The sequence below is a fragment of the Melanaphis sacchari genome, unplaced genomic scaffold (assembly GCF_002803265.2).
Source record: "Melanaphis sacchari strain LSU unplaced genomic scaffold, SCAv2.0 Contig36_pilon_pilon, whole genome shotgun sequence".
NCBI lineage: Eukaryota > Metazoa > Arthropoda > Insecta > Hemiptera > Aphididae > Melanaphis > Melanaphis sacchari.
Genome location: NW_020271232.1, coordinates 1,013,552 through 1,038,961, shown reverse-complemented (window position 1 = coordinate 1,038,961; position 25,410 = coordinate 1,013,552). Strand labels below are relative to the sequence as shown.

Here is a 25,410-nt window from a genome sequence, read left to right as displayed (position 1 = left end):
TACAAGTCAAATCAAAATTTATTTTACAGACGACTATCAGTCTATTAACAGCCGGGACACCAAGACATGCTGTTAAAATCGGAACGAATAGCAAGTTCAACTATATTAGTCTATAACCACAGAATAGGCGCACATAGGGGGTACTAGGGGGTGCTTAGCATCTCAATAGTACCTATAACACAACAGTATAGCATTGACAAGAGTCAATATTCAGTATAGGGATTTAAAATGGATTTATCTTGTCAAAATGTATTATAGTTAAAAATTTAAAAGATGTAATAGGTATAGAAAAAAAACGAATAATTAAATTAAGTAAAACCATATAAATTACGGGATGCCACCATTAGGTGACTTACCCCTCCTGCCAATCAAATTTCATCCAATCAACTTATAGTTTAACGTCATGTTAATACAAATTGTAAATATATTAAGTTTGTTTAAATAAAAATTAAATAAAACCATGTAAAAGTAAGGATGTATTAATTACGATAAATCGTTATCACAATATTAAAATAAAATGTAATAAAATAAATACGACATTGTAAACGGCTAATTTTTGGCGAGTGATTAGAGATTAGACATTAGATTAGACCCACAGTTTTAAAAGTCGCTAAAGCTTTAAGCTGTTAACTTTTCATAAGCTTGTGAATCGTGCGAAATTCGAGAAAAGACAATTTTAAATATTGCCAGAGAAATCCTTAATAATTAATATCCTTTAAAATTAGTAGATGGCGCCTGTTGAGAATTAACTACAGGGCACAGCGCACAGCTACTGTGCACGATGCGCTTTTATAGACATTATGCTCGGCGCGCGCGCGCTTTGCGATGATAATCGAATATTCGAATGTCGATTGATACTAGAGTCTAGAATACAAAATAAATTTAGTTTTATGTTATTGGTTTTTTGAAATTTGTAAATATTACGTCTTACGTGCCATTAAAACACGTTTTGCAAACAATATCCATTCGAAAATCAAATACGTCTGTCGTTATAATTCGTAAATCGTTCATGAAAACAGTGCAGATAACGTATCCAAGGTAGTATTTTATTGATTTTTAGTCATCTCGTTAGGTGGCCATTGAAACGACAAAATAAACAAACTGCACATACACGAAAGAATTATACATTTTGAATAATATACCAACGCCAATAATAAAATTAAATTTGAATTATTTGATTGCACCTCGTAGATACTCTAGTAGATTTTTGGATATCAATATATTATTGTAAGATTGCACACCTTAACAACCTCAGTCAAAATGAAGAAAATGTTAAAATTGGTGAAAGGGGGAAAAAAGGAAGATAAAAGTGGCTCTGGTACGCCATCGGGTGATGAACTAGAAGACGACCCAGAGAGTGCTATTTTTTGCTATAAAATTGATTCTGAAACTGAAGAAAAAATGAGCCGATTACACAGAGCTTCGTGGAATGGCAGCCTAGAGAAAGTCAAAACGTTACTGCAAAAAAAACCAATGGATGTGAACACTGTGGACAGCTTTGACAGAACACCATTACACTTGGCGATGGCCAAAGGTTACTATAACATTGCTTGGGTGCTGTTAAATCATAATGCTAGCTTAGATTATGTTGATTGTGATGGGTACACACCGTTCTTGAAGGTATCACTGTTTTGAATTTGGTGGTAGTTTGTAGTTTTTACTTAACAATGACTTTGAAGAACCAAATATTCATGTGAAAGGAATATATAGAATAAATTATTCATTCAATTTCACCTTATTCCAGTTACCCCTGTGGTTATAATTGAGTTAAAAAACTAAAATTAAAAATTGAAAAATATGTATTATAAAGATAATATCTGTTATGCTTCAAAATTGCTTAAAAATAAATAAATAAAAATTAAATTTATACAGTCTTATAAATTTATTATTGTTTCATGTTGATCATATTAATTGATTCTTTGAAGTCATATAACTTATAATAACATTTTATCATCAGTAAATAATATGTATTATCTAAACACAATTTATATCTATCTACTAATTTTATAAATATAAGTAAAATAACAATGCACATGTAGGCTGTAGAATGCGGCCAAAAAGAATGTGTTCATTTAATGTTGGAGAGAGGGGCAGATGTAACATGCACAGACAAAAATAAAAATACTGCTTTACACTTAGCTGCAAAACAGGGCTCATTCACTATAATATCTATGCTACTTAAAAAAGGAATTAATATAAATGCACAGAATGCTGTAAGTATAATCTAACACAGCTTTTTTAGCACTAACAAAATGTTTTTCAAATAATATATTATGAACTATAAAGTTTTTATTATTATTCAAGAAACATTGAACCTACGTATATTAACTCAACCTTATTAATGCATCACCTAAGAAATTTCACCTTGTAAAGATTCTATTTTATTCTGTTATTTTTAATATTAGAGTTTCATGATATAACATTAAAAAAAATTTTTTATTATTTAGGGTAAAATGTTCTTAACAATTTATTAATGTGTTAAATAACAACAGTTTCCATGATTTTATTAAATTTAATTAACTACATATTTTTATATTTATTAACATTATCTTTTGGTTGTCATTTTTTATTAACTCGTTTAAATTATATTTCCATAACATTTGAGAAGTATCATTTCATTTGTATTTATATTTTAAAAATAATTTAAAAAATATTTTTAGGCAGGTGAATCCGTTCTTCATGTTGCATGTGCTGCTGAAAATCGTGATCTAATAGAGTTTATATTAGATAATGGATCACTAATAAACATAGCGGACAATCAAGGACGTACACCATTAATGGTGGTAGCGAAACTTGGAAATATGTCTATTGTAGACTTACTATTGGACCGAGGAAGTCAACTCGATGCTTGTGATATAAATGGTAATTAAATTAAAAATATTTAAGCATTATATGCTGTAATATTTTCAATTTTTGTTTTGGCTTAGGTCTATCAGTGAAAGATTATGCGACTAAAGAAGGTCATTATAAAGTAGTGAATCAACTATCTATGCAAAAAATGAGTATAATGGCCAGAACTAGATCTCAAGAAAATGTCTTAGATGATTTAGACCAGAATAATTGTCCTCAATCACAAAAAAATCATGATAATTCAAATGATCAAAATATTGTTGACGCTCAAATTATAAAACTTAAAAAAGAAGATAAAATATCAAAATCAAATGTTGAAGATAATCAAAGTCAAAAAGAATTTGTAACTGTTAATTCTATAGCTGAAAACAACGATTTAAAAGCTGATAAAATCGATGTTGAAGAGGTAGATAATAAAAAGGAAAATCTGACTTTAAACTGTGAAGTTAATCATCCTGATGAATTAAAAATAAATAATCAAAAGGAAAAGGAAAATTTAATTTCGAACTCTACTACGAAAAATGAAAATGAAAATAATAATAGTAGTTCAATAGAAACAGATAAAGAAGTAATTGAGAAAAATAAATTAACTGTTGAAATCAAAAATACATCTACAGTAAATGTTTTACCTATCAAAGATGAAGAATCAGTATCTCAATGCACAATGCCTCCACCATTAGATCCACCTAGAAGCTGGGATTTTATACAGACAAGTATAATACACACCACGGATGTCAATGAAAAAGCTGAAAAAGAAACCCAAGAAAATATTGAGCAAATTCCTGATCCAATTGTTTGTGCAGTAAACACAGATGATTCAGAATTGGAATGGGGAAGTGATGAAAGCCTTCCGACTGATCCAAATCAATTGTGTCCTATTGTAGATGATAAAAAAGAAGAAAATAAAAAAATGAATACATTTTATAATTTTATAACTACAAAATTAATAAACAAGACAAAAAATAGAGTTTCTGCATCTGCAGAAAATATCATTGATGAGAGTTCTACTAAAAAACATGTGAGAAATAAGTCTTTTACTTCACTTAGAACCTTTAAACTCACTGTTCCATCAGATGTAAACAAAGCATTATATCAGCTTAGTCCAGAGATGAACTTTGCACATTCTTCATTCAGTAAAAGCAAATCTTTTAATGAACATATACCTACGGAAAATGTTGAGAAAAATTCTTTAGAATTTGAGCGATCTAAGTCATTATGTTTGGATTTAAAACATAACTATAAAGTAACTGAGAATCAGCAGAGAGATTCAGATAGCCAAAGTGATGATAGTTTACGTTCAAAAAGAAGTCTTTTGTTATCTATGCGAATGCCTAAAGTTCATGATGAACATCATGACGACTATCATTTAGAAGTCAAAGATAGTGAAACATCTGAAGACGAAGGCCCACATTACTGGTACAGTCCAAATAAAAAAAATGATAAAATAGTGCAACAAGACACTGTTATTAGGAACTATAGTGAATCTGATAGCGAGTAAGTTTATACTTAAAAAATCACTATTATTATAATTTATTATTTTTAATAATAATAATTAAAAGGTTATATGTCAACATTTCTTCATGATATTTATTTTATTTTTTAAGTAACAGAATGAAATGCTAATGATTAAAATGTATATATGTTTGATTTAACTATTAGAAATTATTCAATAATTTTTTGCGTAAAAAGTATATAGTTAATTAATAAATTCCCTTGTGATTTTCAGATCTGAAGAAATCGGTTTACCAAAATCTAAGTCAAATCTTGGTAAATATTATAAATTTTTATGTATGTTTTATATAATTCATTTAATATAAGACTCATTATTTCAAAGTTTTTTTTAAATATACTTATCTATTACTAAAACATTTTCTTATACAGTTGTGAATTTGAGATAAAATGTTTAAAAAAGGAATTATTATGCACTTTCCTGTTTTATATTTTTTCTAATAACAGTCTTATACTAAATAAATCAGTGGACTCCGGGTGTAGGCCCCACCCCTGTAATTTAATTCTTTGTTAATAACACAGTTGAAATTTAAAATATTTTTATTTTAGCATATTTTAATCTCTCTTTTTCTTTCTCTCTTGAGGTCAATTTGCTGATTGGTTCATAACTTTTCTTTATTAATTTCTGTTCACTTTTTTTTTTTTAATCGTAAGTATAAATTACATCTTTACAATCTATCTTATATATTCAAGTCTAGATTTTTCTTTACGGTTTTACCTTTCAACAGTTCATTTTATGATTTCAATTTGATATTTTTGAAGCATGTGATAGTAACCTTAATGACACTAAATAATTATTTACATTTCTTTATCATTTGATAATTTTAAACTTTTGGCATGTCCATTTAGCACTTCTTTTATTTTATTTGACTACTTCTAGAATTTGTTTCTTCAACTTAATTTCAATTTTTCGTATTATTATTAAGTTTCCTTCATTTTTTGATTATTCTTATTCTTTCGTTCACCTGTTACCAACTTTTTTTTTTTTATGAAATTTATAATCTGTATATCATTGTGGTACAATGAGTAAATGTCATACAGGAAATGTATACATATAAGGTTTTAAAAACAAATAATCATTCAAAAGAAAAAAAAAACTAAAAAGTTTACAATTACTTGAATGTAATGTATAAATAATTTGTGGAAAGACTTTTGTTTGAAGGAAAATATTTTTTCTTTAGATGTCAAGCAAGTTATGACACCACCTTCGTTTTAATCTTCTTGGGGGGGAGGGTTACCGGGAATTATTGAAGTGGTGTGATTTATAGCAAGTGGATTGATATGAGATATCTCATGATGGCGAAAATGTTTGTATTATGATTTTAGCTACATCAAACACTAAAAGCATTTTGAGGTCTGAGTGAATAGTATGTCTTAGAGGCATGGGAAGGGGCATTTAGTAATGTACATTAGCTATTTTTGAAGTTTGTGTTTTGCTTATATTATACTTCTTTGTATTTCTCTAAAGTTACAGCTCATATTTTCACAAGAGTTTAATTAAGAATTTACAAATTATAAGTTTAGTATTGACTTGTGAACATCTGTTATTATTAATGAGGTTTTTTAGTTCTCCTAACCATGGATTTAAGTTTACTCTTTTAAATGTATTATACTAAGTCCAAGTCAGCCTTTTACCAAGAATTAGCCCAAAATATTTAGAATTCAGAACATTTTGAATTTGAATGCCATAAATAAAGATTTCACAGCAGGGAGCTAGTCTGAAGGTGAACATCTTATAGATAAATATCTTCAGCTTTTAAACCATTCTTCCATAATAATGGGGTGAGATTTTATATTGTTAGGGAAAGGTTACAGTGAATAAATAAGATTACTCTATTGTCTATGTAGTCAGCAACCATTGTATAAGGACTGTTACTAACCTAGGTAATATATTTAGCTTAGATTTATGTATATTGTATAAATATATAAATATTTTCACTATGACTTGATAAAATTATTTCAACAGATTATAAATTCATTTAAATTAATTGTATTACATATAGTTACACATTTTTACAAATGTTATTGTAAATACATGTTTTTATATTTTATACATTCATTCAGTGTTTGCTCATGTATTTAGACAAATTTTTGTCAATTTAAACTAATATACTATTATAGTTATTAACTTTTTTCTAGATTATATTCTATCAGCTGAAATACCAAATATCTTATTGAAATAACAATTAATTTTTATTGAGGATATGAAAAAGTTGGATGTACAACAAACTGTATTGCATGTTTAGTTTTTATTTATTGTTTACGCATGAGTAATCTAATATTTTTAATTTTTAAAATACTATAATGTAGTTATCTTTTTTTTAGATTAAAATTTTTAATGCAAGTCTCTAAAAGCCTATAGATTTAAAATATGATAAATAAACCATTTTAGTATATTCAAGAATAAATTGCATATTTTAAATCTTAACTTGTTTTTAAGTATATATTATTTTAGTAGTTTAAATATTAAATGCATTAAAATCCAAGTACTAAAGTTATCCCAATATGTGATTTACCAAAAAAATATTCAGTCCACCAATGAACTGTAGTCTACTGTAATTTTAATGAAAGTATAGTAAATTTATAAGTATAACACAAATTTTATTAAATTCAATAATTTAAAAATAAATAAATAATTATAAAAATTTAAATGAAATAAAAATATATTCAATTATTTTACAAGCTTTTAAAAAATGTAATTATAACCTACTCTACTAATGAAAATAACTTGTTATGATATACCAAAATATTAATAAACAAAATAAGCTGTTGTTACAATAACAGATGTTTTATAACACGAAAGTGGAGGATATAAAAATAAGTTATAATTAATTGAAAGATGTAAATATATAATATTATATAAGGTGGCTTAAAATAATAAATAATGCAATTAAAAACAACTTATAATGATGCTAATATCTCAGCTATAATAGAATCCTTTCCACGGTAGATCCATATTGGGAGACAACCCAATAATTAATATTTGTCATCATAATTTATATTATAATTTTAAATCTTTGATGATAAAAAAAAAAATTAATAGAAACAAGTTTGGACTCTTCCATACACACCACATACAATTCCTGGATGTGCCACTGAAATGAATTATTTTGTACAATATATAAAAACATAAACTGTGAAATAAAACATTTAAATACTTAACTGTATATAATTTTTTCTAATGAAATTTGACAGAAGGAATTTCTAAAGAACATAACACATCAGATAATTCTGACACAGAGAATACAATATCATTTTCAACTAGTCATGAAGATATTTATGGGACACATAAACGCACTAGATATGCTTTAAAAGTAGATTTTAAATAATTAATAATAATATATTAAACTAATATTATCCTTATTTAAAAAAAACTTAAACTTATTTTTTTTTTTAGAGAACTGAATCTCTAAAAGCTTACTTGAAGAGAGTAACTATTGATAAAGACAGATTACAACAAGAATCATCTGGATATAAAGAAATAACAGAGCTGTTAAAATATGAATTGGGAAATCTTAAACAAGATATTTCCACTAAAAATGAAACAACTAAGAGACTTGAAGAACAATTAGATCAGTTAGATGCTAAATATACAGAAGCTTTAAACACAATTCAAACACTTGAACTGTCTTCGAAAAATTTAGATAAAGAAAACCAATATCTCAAGAAAATAAATAAAGAAGTAACTAACAATAATATATAATATTGTAAAATTATAGTTAATGATACTATGACTAATGAATGTGATATCATTAAAAAGGTTCAAAATTCATGGATACTTGTATTCTTACCTACTGATTTCATATATTTGTAAAAATACAAGTATGCAAAGGCCATGGATACAAAACCATTTTAATGCTATAATATAAATATATTTTATTTAGATTTTATTTTTGTTGATAGCTCATGGACAAAATTAACAATGAATGCACTTATAATAGTGCACACAAATCAGTAGAAATAATAACTGTAAGTCTAATTAAATATATTTAAAAATATATACTGTCATTAAAGATTTCTTTTTTTAGCAACTTGAATCTGACAATCTTATTGATTATACTGATGATGTGAGTACAAAGGATAGCAAAACTATTGTAAGTGTTAAAATAGTTCTTACTATAAATGTATCCAAATTGCTTATATTTACAATGTATAAACTTAGTAATTAAAAACAAATTAAATATAATATTTATTTTTTTAAACATCATATTATATTACCATTTTATTTTTCTACAAACAATTTGCACTTAGTAAATTATGTTTTCTATAGATAAAACAACTACAAGAACAATTAAAACTTGAACAGGATAAACGGATAGAACTTGATGAACGTGTTAAACTTTTATCTATAGAAGTTAATGAACATCAGTCATGTAGTTCAAACGTAGAATTATTGAAAGAATTACAAAGCAAAATTTCTAAAGATTACATACCAAAAAAAGAAGTATTGAAACTAAAAACAGAACAAGAAAGAAAAATCAGTAAAGTGAAAATGGAAGCTGAAAAAAAATTAGCAGATAAATTTTGTGACCTTGATAAATTATTATCTCAGCAAGTGAGTGTCAATTTTAATGAATAAAAATTTATAAATTATAACTTTTTAACATATAAATTTTCTATATCAACAATTCATAGATGAATCAACATGGGAAATTAGAAATGCAAAGAGAAAAAATTGAAAACCAACTTAAACAGGAATTTGAAAATACAAGACAAAGATTTCAACTCGAAATTGCAAAACTTCAAACAACACTAAAAAGTGAGTTAGAAAAATACTATAATACATATTTAAAAAATTTATATAGATATTATTTTTATACAGCCAAAGAAATGGAGGAACAAATATTAAGGGAACGGTGTGAGATTCTTTCACAAGAAATTGAAAAAACCCAAGATATTAAATGGAAAACATTGGTGGACAAAACTTATAAAATAAATGATATGTGCGTATACAATTTTTAATTTATTTATGATTTATGTTTTAGTTCTATTATACTAAAAATTTTAATCATGATTCATTTTTAAAAAATTTGCATTTTCTTATGAATTGAATATTAAAAAAAGATTTGTACAAAAAAAAATTATCATATCAGAAAATAATTAATTAAAATTTATCAATTTATTAATAAAATGTATTAATTAAAATGAATATATTTATTCAAAAATGTACTTTGATTAAACTTTTTTAGTGGCTTGGTGTGGCGTGTTGGCTGCTGCCAGTCGTGGAATGCGACTGGGAGTAAGTAACGGCCATAGCTACTAGTTCTCGGATGGGTGACTACCCGGGCTTGTAGTGGTTAAAAACCTTGCCACACATACACATATTTACTATCAACCATAACAACCATAACAGTCGTAAAAACAACCTACCTGTACCAACCTTACCTCTACCCACAGTTCATAACTCCTACAACAGCTAATGGCCTTTGTAGCCAGGCTTAAGTTTAATTAAAACAAAAAAAAATAAATTTTTTTATAATCAAAATTCAATTTTAGACATAAAAGTTCACTCAATAAGTTATCAATGCTTTGTAAAACTCCAGAGCCAAGTCCCACTTTTGAAAAACAAGAATCAAGAGATGTTCCTTGGTATCAATACAATGACCAAACTCTTCGAAATGAACTGGATACAGTCATTACACAAAACATAAATGGTAAATATACTAATAATTTAATTTCTTTTCAAAAATAATTATCTTGTTCTCCCTATTTATGTTACATTATATAATAATTTATTTTTAATTTTTTTAAAGCTGCTTTAAAAGACGATGCTCAGGTTGATGAATACAAATAAGCAATATAGCTATACTAAAAACAAGCTTATTATTATTGAAATCGCATTTATTAAATTTATATTACGATTAATAACTTATGTCATTTTTATATACAATCCCTCTAGCCTTTAACAATATTTTCTGTTATTATTTATCGTATGGCGCTTATATCCGGGAGTAGGCCCGAAAGCCTATATAGTTCAGACGCCTATTTGGCAGAATTTTTAGTAGGCACCCGTAGGTTTTTGCCATGCCCGGAGGGGGGGGGCTTCTCTCTCCAGACACCGTGAATGCCTGAAGAGTGACGCCGCCCGTGACCGAGATTCAAACCGGCGACGGTGCGCGACGCAACCGCCGCCTTAGTCCGCTCGGCCACTTCACCCCCTTAATATTTTTTGTAAAATTGATAAATGACAATATTCAGAAAATATGACATGTGATTGAACCACTCTCAATTGGTCATCTGGTTATCTCTATACACAATGATCAGTTAAATCTCACTTAGAAATTATTGTTTGTTTACTTTTTTTTATTAATGATAATTATAGCTTTTAATATGAATACCTAATAATGCAATATTGAACTTGGAAGTTTGAAATATCTTTACAAACTCAAATTTAAAATATATTATATTTACAATTTTATTTGTATGCAGTTTTTTTTATTAATTTTAACTTTTATGATTAATAGTAGTTTTATTGTATTAATATATTTTTGTTCCTATTAAATATAAAAGATCTTCCACAATGTTGAATATATTCCAGAGTGATAAATATATTTGGTGCAATTATCATTATAAGTATAATGCATTTGTAGTTATTTATATCATTTATTTAATTTAAAAACAATTATTATGATTATAACTTACTACTTTCAGTTTTCTGAGACTAGTTGAAATGTATTATCATTATTTAATCTAATATTATTTACTAATTTAAATCAAATTACTTTTAGAATATACTATATACTGCTATGCTCTCTGATTACTAACAGACAGTAGTATATTTTAATAATTAATAATCTTAGTAATAAATTCTTATTTCTATGAAAAAAAAAAAACATAAAGTTCATAATAAATAAAATCGAAAAATCGGATTTTAAGCGCAACAGCTATATCTATTATCATTAATTATAAATTCATATATTATTAAGGGAGGAACCTATCTAAAATATTTCAGAATTTTAAATTCACTGATTTAAAACAGAATAAAATGTTATATTTTCTACTTAAAAATTTTATAAAATCGTTACGAGTATGATGCTTTTATTTGGAAATCGTGAGATAAAAGTTCAAAAAATACCCTATAAAAAAATTATTAGGTAGTTAAAATAACCCACTGAAGAAAATTTACTTCGTAGCAAAAATACAACTATAGTTGTTTTAGTTAATTTTAGTTAAAGTTGTATATTATATTATTGATAAAACAGTTAATCAACATCCAAAAATTTGTATTTTCATTTTTTTTTAAACTTTTTATAGACTTATGAAACAAAACAAACATAATTTTTTTTAAGCTTTTTGTAATTGTAAAAATAAAAACTAAAATATTTGTCTATTCAAAAAAATTATTAGATCCCTCCTGCGTGTAACAGCGACCGTACGTATACCGTAACGTCACTGATTCGTATCGACTTAAGTCGTTGTGCTATAAAATCACCGAATTAGAATTTAACACATATATTATAGCTCTCTATAAACAATAAGTTATTTAAAATAAATCATTTCTCTTAGAATTTTGAAAAAACATCAGTATTAACTAACTTTTAAGTTTATATTTATATTAATAGATTTATAATTTTTTATACAATAGTAATTTTACTTAATTTTAAGTTTATTTAAGTATGGACAATCGAAAATAAAACAAAAGACTAATGAATTAATTTCTGTCACGATATAATATTATTATTATCATTGACATTAAAAGTTATTTTTATCATATTTGATAATTCTATTTTAATATCATGAATAACTAAGATGTTTTTTCAATATTTTTTGAATGGTAATTTTTTTAAGTAGGTGTTATTAAAGCGCCATGTAAGCATATATTGTGTTAAATCTTAAATAATACGACGGTACAAGTCCGTTTGTACCAGTAGCGTCACGCATATACGTACGATCGCTGTTGAGTGTTGACACAGAAGGAAGGATCCGATTATTTTTTTTAAAAAACCAACATTTTAGTTTTCACTTTGACTATACAAAAAAGTAAACAAAAAAAAAAATGTTATTTTTTATTTTTATTTGATAATACGTGATTAATAATTAGTTAATATTTATTTAATTTTCATAAAATAGAGATTTATATGGGTATTAATAGGTCATTGTTATTTTACTTGATCAAGTATACACAAATATTATATATTTATCATTGTTAAAATATTATTTTATAGCACAATCCTGTCATATCAGGTTTTTTTACTAGGGTATATTTATTTTATTGGATTTTTTTTCTCGTGATATTTTTTGCCAATTGCTGTTTATTATTGTTTATATTTACTTTAATTAATCACTACTTTGGTAAGTTTCTTTGTAAATGTATCTCACGAAAGTAGCATCACTCGTGTCAATGATTTTTATTTATTGAACATATTACTTATACTAGAGTTTTATATACTATAGGTACCTACTTTTTATTGAATTTTTTATTAATTTATTATATATACTTGATGTTATTGTTTTAAATAAAAGTTTCAAAAAATTTGTTCTATAACTTATGCGTATTTATTTATATCCTAAGCACCTTTATCGTTTTAATAAATAAACCTTATTATACGTGTGCTACAATAATAAATTATTGATGACAGTTGTCACGATAAATTTGTGATGTTTTATAAATCAAATACCATTTTTTTCATAGTTGTTCCAAATACCCTCCTGAATGTCACCACATCGCCCGATTTAAAATTTTTTTTGTCTAGAGAGGGTTTATTGTATTTAAATGTTCCAATTTTTTGACAACACTATTTAACATTTTTCCAATTTTTTTTTAAAGGTTATACCAAATAATATCGCTAGAAAGATTTCAATACGTTTTCATTAACCATTTTTTATATTTCCTTGCCGATCACATTATTAAACGATAAAATTTGAATAATAAATTCTACAAATGCCTATCAATATATATTATTGTCCGAGGACAAAATAAACTATCAACCACTGGCAAAATCGTAAGGGGTTGGCTAGTTAGTAGTTAGTAATAAAATAGTAATATATAAAAATTAATTTAAAAACTTTGAAAATTTCATTACGTAAAGTAAAATTCATATTTTACGTAAACGTTTTAAGTCTAAACAAATAATTTTTTTAAATTAAAATAAAATAATGAACAATGTTATTCATCGTTTAAATTTGTAATTTCATTCAAGCTAGAATTTCAAACGTGCAAATGTCTATAAAAAATAATTATGTTTATTTATATTTTTTAGATTTTTATGAACTACTTATATACATATATAAGGAATAAATGCATTTCATCAAACCTTGATTATAAAAATTGAGGATCTTATAATTTTTTTAGTGCAAACAATTTGTAGTTTGTAAGTTTTTGCGAATTTGACGAGTATTGTAAACATTTTAACATAAAATCTACATAAAAAATTATGCTTATATGCATTTTTAACAGTTATATACAGATATAAAAACAACTTACGTAGGATTTTGTACTGCATTTTTGAAAATTTAGATTTTGTAAATAATTTGTTACCATAACACTTAAGAAAAAAATTAACAATTATTCTAGCTTAAAAATTTAAAATATTTTGAAAATGATATCATTTAAAATAAAAAATGATGGACACAAAAAAAAAATAAAACACATATCAATTTAAAATCAATACATTATTAATAATTGCTCCACTTTTAATATTATTCAAATAATTATAACTAAACCCGATAAACTCTAATTAGGTAGGTAGGTACCGAAAAGTTGTACCGTCCATGCTTAAGAGTGTTTTTCATCGCACTTACATAACCGATTTACCTACAGTTAAAATTGTATACATCCATTAAAGATTTACAGCAATAATTTACTTTAAATTCGTTTGTCCAATTGATAATTGATCGCCGTTATCGTGTAAAAATACTAAAAATATCTCGCATTTTATTTTATCATGGTGCATTTTTTTTCATATCAGTTTGAGCCGTTTGAGGTAACAAATTTCTAATTTCTCCAGGAGGATTACTTTCTTGACCATTCTATGATAACAAAATTATTTTGCTTCTGATAATAAGCTCAATAAAGTGATGATAAAAATTAATAACCACGAATACTATATTACTATATTAGTATATTATTATTATATAGATATTAGATTATTAGATAGTTTAGAAAATGAGATAGAACATTCTCACGCGTAACTCGTATAAGTATTTTGATGTTCTAGGATCTATCCATTCTACTCTTCTAGTGAAAACTTTAAGCTCCAATAATATACTTTGAAAATTGGTTGAATAATTGTATTACAATCTTTAATAATATTTTAGCTTAAAATTTGTTCAATGATCATATATTATCCTGTTAATCGTAAAAGTAGAATGTATGTTAAAAAATTTACTTAACCCCACCCCTTTTGAAATAATCTGACAGCAAATAGGCTAGTTAAATGATAAACTCATAATCGAATAAATCGCTGAATAAGTAAAACTAAAATTAAATTTTTTCTGTAGACTGTGTAAAGCTCTATTCTATCATTTTCTAAAGTTCGACTAGGTATGGAGTTCCATCATTGATGTTGTAATGAACGTATTAGAAGAAAATACCATAATAACAATAAACATGAAGACGTGCAATTTGATTGACAACAGTACTGGCTCAGGTAAAAATTTAGAATGTCCCAAATTATCTGAAAACAATTCTCATGGTGTATATGAATTATTATTGCAGTAGAAAAAAATGACAAACAATATTTATACTTGCGTTCTGTGGTTAAAGTCGAGTGTGGTCAGAACGAGGGCACAGCAGTTTGTGTTCATACATCTGACGCTAACGACAGACACCTGTTCCTCACTTGTGCACATGTCGTAGACCACGTTTGTAGCAACAGATTAATCAATAGTTGAGTTTTTGATGCATTTCTGAAATCTTATATTTTGGCAGACAGTGCAATCAATAATACTACGTTATGATGGACGTGCAATTAAAGGTAAAGTTATATATGCTAATCGTAAGGTTGTTCCGTGTGATATTGCTGTAATATTATCTGAACGAATTACAGACATTTTACCTTGTCAGATATCAGACAAAACCCCGACCATTGGTAAGACCAATATTATGTTTAATAATTAATTATTGGTTACCTTTAAAAGGTGTTTTTACAGGTCAAAAAATGTTTTCGGTTGGATTCCCATGTCGAGAATATGTACCGTCTACAAGTTTTGGTCACATGCACAGAATGATTCATAGTATGTTGACAACCACTTGTAATGTGCGTGAAGGGTTCAGTGGTGGTCCAGTCTTTTCAATGGATAGAAAACTATTAGGTCTCACTGTTGGAAGGTTAAACGTGGGCACTATTCATTTTGTATTGCCTTCTACAGAATTTGTGGAAACTATTAATAAATATATCCTCACTAATAGTTAGTTCATTCATAATTTAATATTTATATAAACTAAATTATGTTTAATTTTGTTTTTGTATTGTTTCATTTCTACAGATATTGAAATACTTAATGATTTAGAATCCAAGTGTCTATTGAAAACAGTGTTGTGAAACAATGGGATTCCCACCTTTAAAAGTATGTCATATTTGATTCAAGCAGAAGAATATTCTCATACACATTTCTATAATGAGTGTAATGATTTGTGTACTTTATTAGTAATGGTTTTGATTTTTAAACTTATTGTTATTGCGGTCTTAAAAATATTTTATATTGTTAAATGTGTCTAGTGGTCTATATGAAATTTATAAAATTGTTATTTTTTATTACAATGAGCAGTGAACTAATTTAATTGTAATACAAAAACTAATAAATGTACTTATTTTTATTGAAATGTTAAATAAAATAAATAATATGTTTGTCAGGAATAATGTTTACTTGCTAAAATAATTTGCTATTAAAGGCTTAAAGAATGATGACAATCTTGTCAAAAAACACTTGTATTAACTAAAAAAGTATTCCATATCAACAGGAATGAGGGATATTTTTCATAATTACTAGTGCATATTACTTTGATTGAGATTAAAGTTCTAATAAATACTATATCACAAGAGATATATTCACATGCTACTTTCAGAATCTTATTTTCATCTATTTGATCTGAAACTATTCACTTGTACAAAACAGAATATACCTATAAATTGTAAATATAAGATATTATTTTCCAATACTAAGGTAATTATAAAGAATTAAGCAATTAAATTAAATACAAATATCGGACTAGTAGGTACATAAGAAATAATTAGTATATAATTATATACTACATAACACATGATTAGATGTGTGTGAAAACTTTTGATTAAAATAGTTGTATTTTTAGTTACGTCATTTTTTAGAGCTTAAATTAATTAATACTGTTAAGCCATAAAGGTATGGAAATGAAAATATAAATTTTTATTTATTATTTGGAAAATTAATTTGATATACCTCATCGGGTTTATTTGTTTTTCAAAGTTGCAGTCAATATTCAAAAATGTGCGTCCACAGTAATTTTTTGTAATATTGTTTACTCCTGTCCTTTTACTAACATTTAAAACATAAGTCCATTTGAGTTTTAACAACATGCAGCATTTAGTATTTTTCAATTACATACATAATTGTATAAAATAAAAATTAACTTCCAATGTTTGAAGTCCATTCTAATTTTTAAATAATGTTTAAATAATAACTCACATATTTGATAAATTCATTAAATATAGATATTTATTTATGATATAATTGATAAATATGTTGCTTATTTAAAAAACTTTATATGTTTGTAACATAATTAAATGTTTCAATAATTTATGTAATGATATATTATATAAAAAAGAAAATCATTTTCTTGAACTTATTAACTATGAATTATAATTAATTAACAATATTTGAAATATTTGTTGCAAGAAAGGAATAGAACTAATAAAAGTTAAAATATTTCTTTTGAAAAAAAATTTTACAAAGTATAAACAAAGTAGTTAAAATTAATAAAATTAAAAAAATGTATGTAAATTATTATATACATAAATAAAGAACTAAATTCCTTTACGCAACAATTATTAATTCAAATAGATTGTATACAAATACATAATTTTTCAGTAGACAAAAAGTTATCTTAAAAAATCAACAACAAAATAAATAAAATATGTATTATAAATATTTCAGGAGGCATTAAAAAACTAGTAACCAAATAATTCCAAACACTCAAACATTTGGATAAAATATAAAACAAAAAAGTAATAACAATTCATTTATAGTAAAAATAATTGCAGTATGTACAAATTGTGCTTATCTTATAATATCAGCCCAACTGCAGAATATAATGGAAAAATAAATTATAGAATACCACAGGGACGTCCTCAGGGGGGAAGGCGAATGGGGCAGTCGCCCCCTCCATGACCTCTATTTTCTTTTTTAAAATGTTCATAATTTATATTAAAATATAATACTAGGAAAAAATAATATAAGTACGCTGATATAGTGATATCACATATTAAACCATAAAAACAATCAGGTAAAACACCTAGTAATTAGTGTATTTTCATATATATTTAGATGATGTATGAAGTTCGCCCTCCCCTTATAAAAGGGTCTAGAAACGCCACTGGAATACCAAATAAAGTTTTAGAATTACTAAGTAGAACTTTGCAATGATTATAATTTTTTATACTGTCTAATATAAAAAACAATAAGTTATTTTGTCTAACTCGGTTAATTTCAGAAACTTATGTGATTAAAAAAAAAAAAAAAACTAAAATTACAACTGTCGATTATTCAGTCAATTTAAATAAATAATTGTTGTAACCAGTAGTTTTAAATGTGTGATTAATAATATTCATTCATATGACTACAACTCATATTTTATTTAAAACATAAAATTAATTATAAATAAGGGGAATGAGTAGGAAATTTCACTCAATATTCATGTTATACAGAACATATCTGACTAAGTAAATGAATAGTGCAAAGCCAACCACTACAACACTATTGTAAACAACGGAGTTAAGAATATTGTTTTCAGGTAGAATACAATCCGTGCTTGGTGATTGCTCTTCGTTAGCTCTAGCCAAATTTCGTTTTTCAATTTCTTTTTGTATTGTCTATAAGAAAAAAATAACAATTAGTAATAATAACATATTAAGGTCTGTCTTACAATCACGTGCGTTTCAGTTTACATTATTCGAGTTCATAATTTTATATTAGACATGAAACACACTTTTGTTGATGAGGAGCTTATGAACTTAAACAATGTAAACTTTAACACTCAAGTCTGAAAAACAGGTCTAATAGTATATTTGCAATTGTTACCATGGTGAGTTCGGGAAATAATTCACAGAAATTGTCGTCACGTATATTTGACTCTAAGCTCTGAACAGCCAATTGTCGCCTCTCGTAATCAGTCATCTCTATGCTACCCATTGTTGGACTATTTTCTAACTAAATTCAAATAAACTAGCATATAATAAGAGAAAGTTTATTTTTTTTATAAATAATTTAAGGTCCATATACATTGCATCAGTGGCAGTTACATTTTATTGTCTTTTACCAAGGCATAAATTGTGTCCTAAATTTTAAAATTTTACCTCTACGGCTGCAGTGTATGGGGACTTTTGAGTAATTACCATAAAGCTAAGCAATCCAGTGAGAATAGTAGATACACTCCATGCTGGGTTCCAAGTGTCTGGATGGTAATCACTTATAGACAAACACAGGCGAGTGTTAGTTTTGAACCTGCCATTAGGAGTGATCATGTAAATACTAGGTGGCTTAAATGGAAAATCTCTAGGGAAAACTAGCCTTCCCAAATAATAACCACCAGCGTATGGCGAATCGTCAGGTCCGCTTACAACATAGTACCTGAATAACACACACGTTTCATTAAGTAATTAGGTAGATAAATATTAATTTTTGCACACATACCATTCCAATATGTTAGACGGATTTGGCTCGGCGATTACATATGGCACCGGATCATTTTTTAGTCGTAAGTAGTCTTGTTTCAGACGAAGTGTAGCTGACGACGTTTTTGGTGCCATAATTCTTATTTCTTTCGTTTACTAGGGTGTATTATTATGTAAGTATTGTATACTAATCAACGGTATATTAACATTAGTATGTGGCAACAATGGTTAATAGAATACGTACGTGGTATGTATTATAAACGTTGGTCAATTAATTTGCTAATTTGTATACGATTCAAAATAATTATATTAAAATAATTAATTTAAAACAAACACGGTATTATGCCATACACACATACCAATATTGATATATAAAAATTGTTCAACTCTCAGAATTTGAACTAAATAGTAAATGATTGAGATTTGAGATTGAGAATTAGGAATTATGATATAGCTACAACATACATATTTTGTATATTAAGCAATAAAAATTAAAAGCATAAAACAAATTATTAGATAATGTTGATAAGAAAAATTCATCAATGGAATAGAAAAATATTTCACATTTCACAGTGATGGGTCATCTTCATTCCCTAATGGATAGGGCTACAAGACACATCTATTCATCTATTCATCTATTCATCAGTCTGATGTCTGAAGACTCTGAATGTTTGAACTATTTGAAGCCAACTCAAGACTAAAAAAAAATATTGTAAGCTGACTTGGCATAATTGCGCATGTGCTCTATTATTATCACAAAATCACATTGTTGTTATGAACTGCTGTGATAACGATAAGTACCAATAACAACTTGAGAAAACGTATTACTCAGCACGTTAGATAGATATTAAAATTTTAAATCACCATAAATATTCAACGAGTTTAGACGCGGTTGCGCAATAGAAGTTTGTCAGTAATAGACTTGTATCACTAATATTGTCTTCTAAATATTCGCTTACCCACTGTCAATAGTGCAGTACATAGTGCTAACTGTGGCTCTATATATTGCGTAATATACATATTATTATGATCTATGTTTCTAATGTGATAACTGATGACTGATGATCATGAATTAAGATATCTGTACTTAAATAATAAAATATTGTTATAGTACATACTGAAACCAAAAAATCTAAAAATTGTATGAACACAGACATTTTTTAAGACATTTTAGCTTTAAATTAAGATACAGTTTTTAAATGAAGAATTATAGTTGTTTTGTTGTAATTCAAATACATTTTAATTTTTGTAGGAATCTGAACCTACAACAAATACTTCATAATCAAAATTAAATTTCAAATTTTGGATTCTGATGAGCGGATTGGATCACTGTAATGATGAATGTGTTAGAATTTAATTCAATGATTTATTATTGTATAAATGAAAATCAATTTTGAAAGGGGACAGTCATTATTGTCATAAAAAGTTTTTTGATATTGCTATTAAAGTAGGTAATTTATTTTACTAGAAAATAATTATAAATAAACAATTGGTGATCATTTATTTCATTTACGGTTAGGAACTCGTTTATGGGTAAAAATTTAATTGATTTTGTCAAAAATTATTAAAAATAATTAGTAAAAAATCTCGTTTTTTTTTTTTTTTTTATTAATATTCTTGATTATTAATACCGGGGATTTAAAATTTTTACCATGCTAGAATTTTTAAGTACAAACTAGATTTAATTAGCTATCTAAAACTATTCTCAATGTTGAGAATTAAAAGATTTCTTTGATTACTTACCGTGTAGATACAAAAAATCTGATGTTCCGTGTACCTTATAACCTTTTATAATAACGATTATAGTCTTTTGGAAACTGCATATTATTATTGATAAAACTGAAAATAAATCAGATAATAATGTCATTATTCCGCATCGAAAATATTTATATTAATGAATACAATTTGTTTTTATTATTGAATACTAATTTAACTAGTATCAATGAAATAAATTATCGACAAATGTTTAATTTATTAATGTTTAAAAGTCTAGAGTCATTAAAGTATTTATTAGCCAATTAAATTTTAATTAAATTAATTAAATTAAAAAAAAAATAACTGTTTTGATTATTGATAAAACAAGTACACAATGTGTATGATGTAAAATATTTATATTTAAAAATGATGGACGCAACAAATAATATAAGACATATATTTTTATATTTTACTAGTAAACATATTTTATTACATAATTGAATACGTTATTTACGATATTTTTTTTAAGGCACTTACAGTGTAGTATGAATATTAACTATATATTACTGTAATATAATTTTTAAATGTTCTTTGATTTGTTAGTTTATGTTTAAGATTTAAAAAAAACGCGCCTTGATATTTGACAGTACTTTCCATATTGTAAAATATATTTTTATTCCATGAAATCTGTTTTGTTGTCCACCCCCTCTTACAATCACTATCTTTCTTTTCGTTACACGAGGCAGTGAGGTATTGAGGCTCGATTTCGGTCTCATTTTCAGAACATAACGTGACATACGGATCTTTTATCCGTATTACATTTTATAATTTACGCGTGTCGCTTTGGTAAGTATTAATTGGATTGTAAATATTATTCTGTGCTACTCTAAACTATTATATTGATTTAATACGATCAACAACTATCATTTCTTACTAAGCCATTCGATAGTTGATCGTTCAATTTTCAAGAATTTCTATTGACGTTCGTACACATGGTTTATATTTAAACGATTCGTTTTTGTTTCATATTGATTTCCGCTGAAATCACTATTATATACCATCTAATACTCTTTATTTTTGATTTTACTGTTTAATTTTTATTAAACGCAGTTGAAAAGGAAATTTGAATTGTCTTAAATCGTGTCGTAAGCATAACATAACCTAAAATATTTAATGCTCGCCCATACCTTGATAATTTTAAGCGTTTTTGCCGGTTTTAATGTGAATCGAAAATTAACTACATTTTATTATTTTGATTTTTAGTTCTTAAACGTATTAAACATCTCTATACCACAAGATGGGTAGAGAGGACAAAGCAACTTGGAAAGCTAACTACTTTGTGAAGTTGGTGGTATGTTTTACATTGAACTAAATAATAACTTGTATTTTCATTTTAAAATAAATTATTCATTCTTTTAGAATTTACTTGACGAGTTCCCAAAATGTTTTATTGTGGGAGCCGACAATGTGGGTTCAAAACAAATGCAACAAATCCGTATCAGTCTTCGTGGAAATGCTGTCGTATTGATGGGCAAGAATACAATGATGAGGAAAGCGATAAAAGGTCATATCGACAGAAATCAATCTCTTGAAAAGTAATTTTCTCAATTTATTAATATTTAGTAATTATAAATTAATATTGTTTATGATGATAATATTATAACTGAATAAGTAGAGTCATAACGCATCAAAGCTAGAAATAGCTGAACCCATTGATGCGGACGAAGCTTATTGAAATCTAATGCTTAAACGCAGTCTGAAACTAACACAATTTAAAATTAATGATTTTGTGTATTATTATTATAGTAATTTGATTGTTCATTTTAATTTTAGTTATAGTAATTATGATGAAATAATTTTGACTTAAAAAATCAATCGTTAACACGTCAAAGCCAGAAATGGTTGAACCCATTGATGTGGATTGATTTTTATTGATGTCAAATGCCTTTAGGCAGTCTGATTTACTATAACATTTTATTATTGTTATTTTTATAAAATATGATGTTTCATTAATTAATTATTTATATATTTATTTTAGGATTATGCCTCACATTAGAGGAAATGTTGGATTTGTTTTCACTCGTAGTGATTTGGTTGAGATCCGAGATAAGCTTTTGGAAAATAAAGTCCGTGCTCCAGCTCGTCCTGGTGCTATTGCTCCTTGTCCTGTTGTTATTCCTGCTCAAAACACTGGGCTGGGACCGGAAAAAACTTCTTTCTTCCAGGCTTTGTCTATTCCAACTAAAATCTCTAAGGGAACAATTGAAATCATCGTAAGTAAAATCATACTCATAATATTTTAAATTCATTATACTTAACCAATTTTAAATGTTTAGAATGATGTGCATATTTTAAAAGAGGGTGACAAAGTAGGAGCTTCTGAGGCGACATTATTGAACATGTTGAATATTTCTCCATTTTCATATGGTTTAGCTGTACAAATGGTATATGATTCTGGAACTATATTTGAGCCCGAAATTTTGGATATTAAGCCAGAAGATTTATTGAAAACTTTCTTAATAGTGAGTTGACATTTTTATGTTAAGTTTGTTTGGTATTCACCAACATTAAATTTATAATTGTGAAGTGGTGTTCTCTTAAAACATTATTTGTGACTAATAATGTATTTATGTTAGTAGTTTTCTTATATATTTTAAGGTGATTGAAAGCAATAGAGATTTAAAGCTTTGTCTAACACTTGACTAAATAATGTATACTAGAAAAGTTACACTAAGTTTATTTATTGTGCATGTGTTAAAAATAGAAAGTTACTACTTTTGATCATATTTTAATCTTTAATTTTTGTATTAAGATTTTCTATAAATGTATTTAGCATATTTTTTTTTTTTTTTTAATATAAATAATTTTTTATTACCTAAAATTTATAAATGAAACATTAACATTACAATAAATAGGATACCATGCTCACTTAGTATTATAAGCTTCAATTTCAGAGTAATTTAACTGCATGTAAAATATAAAAATGGTCATAACTTCCCTTAATGACCATATACTTAACAAATAAAAACTTTTCCTTCAAATGTTTAAATTAACTACACAAATTTTTTTCTGTTGAATTCAAATTTAATGATTAATGATTTATTTTTATAAGTCTGAGACGACATACGGTGCAACTACTTCATAGTTAAGATTGAAATTTAATAATGATGATTCCTAATTTAACTATTGTCTTCTTTTCCCGTCAGAAGATATTATGTTGATATTTAAATCTGAGTTAATTGTAGAAAAGCAATATTTTTAGTAACTATTAAATATTTTTTATTATTTTTAGTAACGTGACTTTATTCTTGATTTTTAAAAATGCATTTTAAATTATATAAAGTATAAGTAGTTATAGTTTAAATGCCTTGATGTAGTTTAATAATTTATAAATAAGATACAATTGTAATTTTTGTATGATATTTTAATTATTTGATTGAATATATTATTGGTACCTTTTTGGTATTAATTTTTTACTAAAAAAAATTATTTGAATATAAATTATTAATGATGATTTATATTTTTTTTGTCTTCTTTTCCCGTCAGAAGATGTGATGTTGACACTTCAAATCTGATTTAATTTGTATAAAATAATTTTTTTTTTTATTTTTATTTGATTTTATTATCTATTTAGTATCAATCAATAATTTATTAAATTATAATATATATATATATTAATCATATTATATTATTAATAGGGAGTTTCTCAAGTAACAGCTGCTTGCCTTGCAATCAGTTATCCAACTATTATTTCTGCTCCTCACATGTTGATCAATGGTTTCAAGAACTTGGTTGCAGTTGCTGCTGAAACTGAAATTGAATTCAAAGAAGCTACGACATTCAAGGAATATCTTAAAGTAATAAATTGAAACATATTAGATGAAAACATATTAAATACTGTATTTTATTTAATTTCAGGATCCATCCAAGTTTGCTGTTGCTGTTGCTGCTCCTGTAGAAAGTGCAGCTCCAGCTGAAGCTAAGAAAGAAGAAAAGGTAGAAAGTGAAGAAGAAGAAGATGATGATATGGGTTTCGGTCTATTTGACTAACTTGTTCATTTTATTACTTTCAACTGAAATAAAAACTATTTTAAAACTATGTTTTATACTTCTATTATTTTTATATCTTGAAAACCATAATCATATTTCACCAAAGAATAGTTTACTTTTAAAATTAAATTTAAGTTACTGCTTATAGTTGTTTTTTTAAAAGTTAAATTTTGTATTATTTACTCAGCTACAGTTCTGTAAATTCTGTTATCTATGTATTTGTTTGGTATTGCACGCTGGATTTTTAGGATTGGTTACCCACATCATATTACTAATTAATAGTTACTGAGTAAATGATAAAAAAAAAATATTAGTCATGAAGATTTATTAGAAATTTACAATAGTTTTGTTAAAGTTCTAATATTTTTTTTTACAATATTGTAACAGTAAAGTGAGCATAGAACACACTTAATAAACACGTTTTCTTTTAAATATATTTTTTGTAAGGGACATTTCTCTAGAAGATGTCTGTGGTTTAGTAAAAATAAGTTTTGCGCTA

At 26.0% G+C, this 25,410-nt stretch overlaps 4 protein-coding genes across 11 annotated transcripts; 3 read left to right on the top strand and 1 right to left on the bottom strand.

The window, feature by feature from the left end:
- The first annotated feature begins 820 nt into the window (after positions 1-820).
- Positions 821-10,224, top strand: LOC112597063 (putative leucine-rich repeat-containing protein DDB_G0290503). Of its 4 annotated transcripts, XM_025342977.1 has the most exons (14): positions 821-1,620; positions 2,040-2,213; positions 2,661-2,862; positions 2,928-4,344; positions 4,577-4,617; positions 7,555-7,673; positions 7,757-8,041; positions 8,263-8,328; positions 8,388-8,453; positions 8,630-8,914; positions 8,995-9,118; positions 9,182-9,302; positions 9,856-10,013; positions 10,113-10,224. In XM_025342977.1, exons 1-14 carry the CDS (start codon positions 1,261-1,263, stop codon positions 10,151-10,153), a joined length of 3,459 nt encoding a protein of 1,152 aa, XP_025198762.1. In that variant the 5' UTR covers positions 821-1,260; the 3' UTR covers positions 10,154-10,224. The 4 variants fall into 4 exon arrangements, with proteins under 4 accessions (XP_025198762.1, XP_025198763.1, XP_025198764.1 ...); XM_025342978.1 differs by lacking the exon at positions 2,040-2,213; XM_025342980.1 differs by lacking the exon at positions 2,040-2,213 and having other exon boundaries at positions 1,447-1,534.
- A 4,181-nt stretch (positions 10,225-14,405) lies between these two features.
- On the top strand, positions 14,406-16,019 carry LOC112597064 (peroxisomal leader peptide-processing protease-like). 3 transcript variants are annotated; one of them, XM_025342982.1, is made up of 6 exons: positions 14,407-14,948; positions 15,017-15,162; positions 15,230-15,275; positions 15,348-15,389; positions 15,451-15,708; positions 15,787-16,019. In XM_025342982.1, exons 1-6 carry the CDS (start codon positions 14,870-14,872, stop codon positions 15,840-15,842), a joined length of 627 nt encoding a protein of 208 aa, XP_025198767.1. In that variant the 5' UTR covers positions 14,407-14,869; the 3' UTR covers positions 15,843-16,019. The 3 variants fall into 3 exon arrangements, with proteins under 3 accessions (XP_025198768.1, XP_025198767.1, XP_025198766.1); XM_025342983.1 differs by lacking the exon at positions 15,348-15,389 and having other exon boundaries at positions 14,406-14,948; positions 15,439-15,708; XM_025342981.1 differs by having other exon boundaries at positions 15,230-15,389.
- Positions 16,020-18,107: 2,088 nt separating this feature from the next.
- Positions 18,108-19,889, bottom strand: LOC112596930 (ubiquitin-conjugating enzyme E2 J2). Of its 3 annotated transcripts, none has more exons than XM_025342809.1 (5): positions 19,411-19,889; positions 19,186-19,322; positions 18,888-19,122; positions 18,574-18,702; positions 18,108-18,365 (listed from the first exon to the last, which is right to left on the bottom strand). In XM_025342809.1, the coding sequence occupies exons 2-5, from the start codon at positions 19,299-19,301 to the stop codon at positions 18,177-18,179; spliced, it is 669 nt and encodes a 222-aa protein (XP_025198594.1). In that variant the 5' UTR covers positions 19,302-19,322; positions 19,411-19,889; the 3' UTR covers positions 18,108-18,176. The 3 variants fall into 3 exon arrangements, with proteins under 3 accessions (XP_025198594.1, XP_025198593.1, XP_025198592.1); XM_025342808.1 differs by having other exon boundaries at positions 19,186-19,353; positions 19,411-19,888; XM_025342807.1 differs by having other exon boundaries at positions 19,186-19,888.
- A 1,707-nt stretch (positions 19,890-21,596) lies between these two features.
- LOC112597004 (60S acidic ribosomal protein P0) lies at positions 21,597-24,960 on the top strand. Its single transcript, XM_025342904.1, has 7 exons — positions 21,597-21,707; positions 22,125-22,212; positions 22,281-22,456; positions 22,900-23,134; positions 23,198-23,383; positions 24,560-24,718; positions 24,780-24,960. The coding sequence occupies exons 2-7, from the start codon at positions 22,159-22,161 to the stop codon at positions 24,909-24,911; spliced, it is 942 nt and encodes a 313-aa protein (XP_025198689.1). The 5' UTR covers positions 21,597-21,707; positions 22,125-22,158; the 3' UTR covers positions 24,912-24,960.
- Positions 24,961-25,410: the final 450 nt, after the last annotated feature.

Excerpts from the sequence above, each read along its gene's own strand:
- LOC112597063 (XM_025342977.1), top strand. The coding sequence starts at position 1,261 with ATGAAGAAAATGTTAAAATTGGTGAAAGGGGGAAAAAAGGAAGATAAA. Across the intron at positions 8,042-8,262 it reads TCAAGAAAATAAATAAAGAA|CTCATGGACAAAATTAACAA; the intron begins GTAACTAACAAT and ends TTTTGTTGATAG. Across the intron at positions 10,014-10,112 it reads CATTACACAAAACATAAATG|CTGCTTTAAAAGACGATGCT; the intron begins GTAAATATACTA and ends ATTTTTTTAAAG.
- LOC112597064 (XM_025342981.1), top strand. The coding sequence starts at position 14,870 with ATGAACGTATTAGAAGAAAATACCATAATAACAATAAACATGAAGACG. Across the intron at positions 14,949-15,016 it reads TGACAACAGTACTGGCTCAG|TAGAAAAAAATGACAAACAA; the intron begins GTAAAAATTTAG and ends TTATTATTGCAG. Across the intron at positions 15,163-15,229 it reads GTGCACATGTCGTAGACCAC|ACAGTGCAATCAATAATACT; the intron begins GTTTGTAGCAAC and ends ATATTTTGGCAG.
- LOC112596930 (XM_025342809.1), bottom strand. The coding sequence starts at position 19,301 with ATGGCACCAAAAACGTCGTCAGCTACACTTCGTCTGAAACAAGACTAC. Across the intron at positions 19,123-19,185 it reads CCGTCTAACATATTGGAATG|GTACTATGTTGTAAGCGGAC; the intron begins GTATGTGTGCAA and ends TGTGTTATTCAG. Across the intron at positions 18,703-18,887 it reads CTGGATTGCTTAGCTTTATG|TTAGAAAATAGTCCAACAAT; the intron begins GTAATTACTCAA and ends ATTTGAATTTAG.
- LOC112597004 (XM_025342904.1), top strand. The coding sequence starts at position 22,159 with ATGGGTAGAGAGGACAAAGCAACTTGGAAAGCTAACTACTTTGTGAAG. Across the intron at positions 22,457-22,899 it reads AGAAATCAATCTCTTGAAAA|GATTATGCCTCACATTAGAG; the intron begins GTAATTTTCTCA and ends TATTTATTTTAG. Across the intron at positions 23,384-24,559 it reads TATTGAAAACTTTCTTAATA|GGAGTTTCTCAAGTAACAGC; the intron begins GTGAGTTGACAT and ends TATTATTAATAG.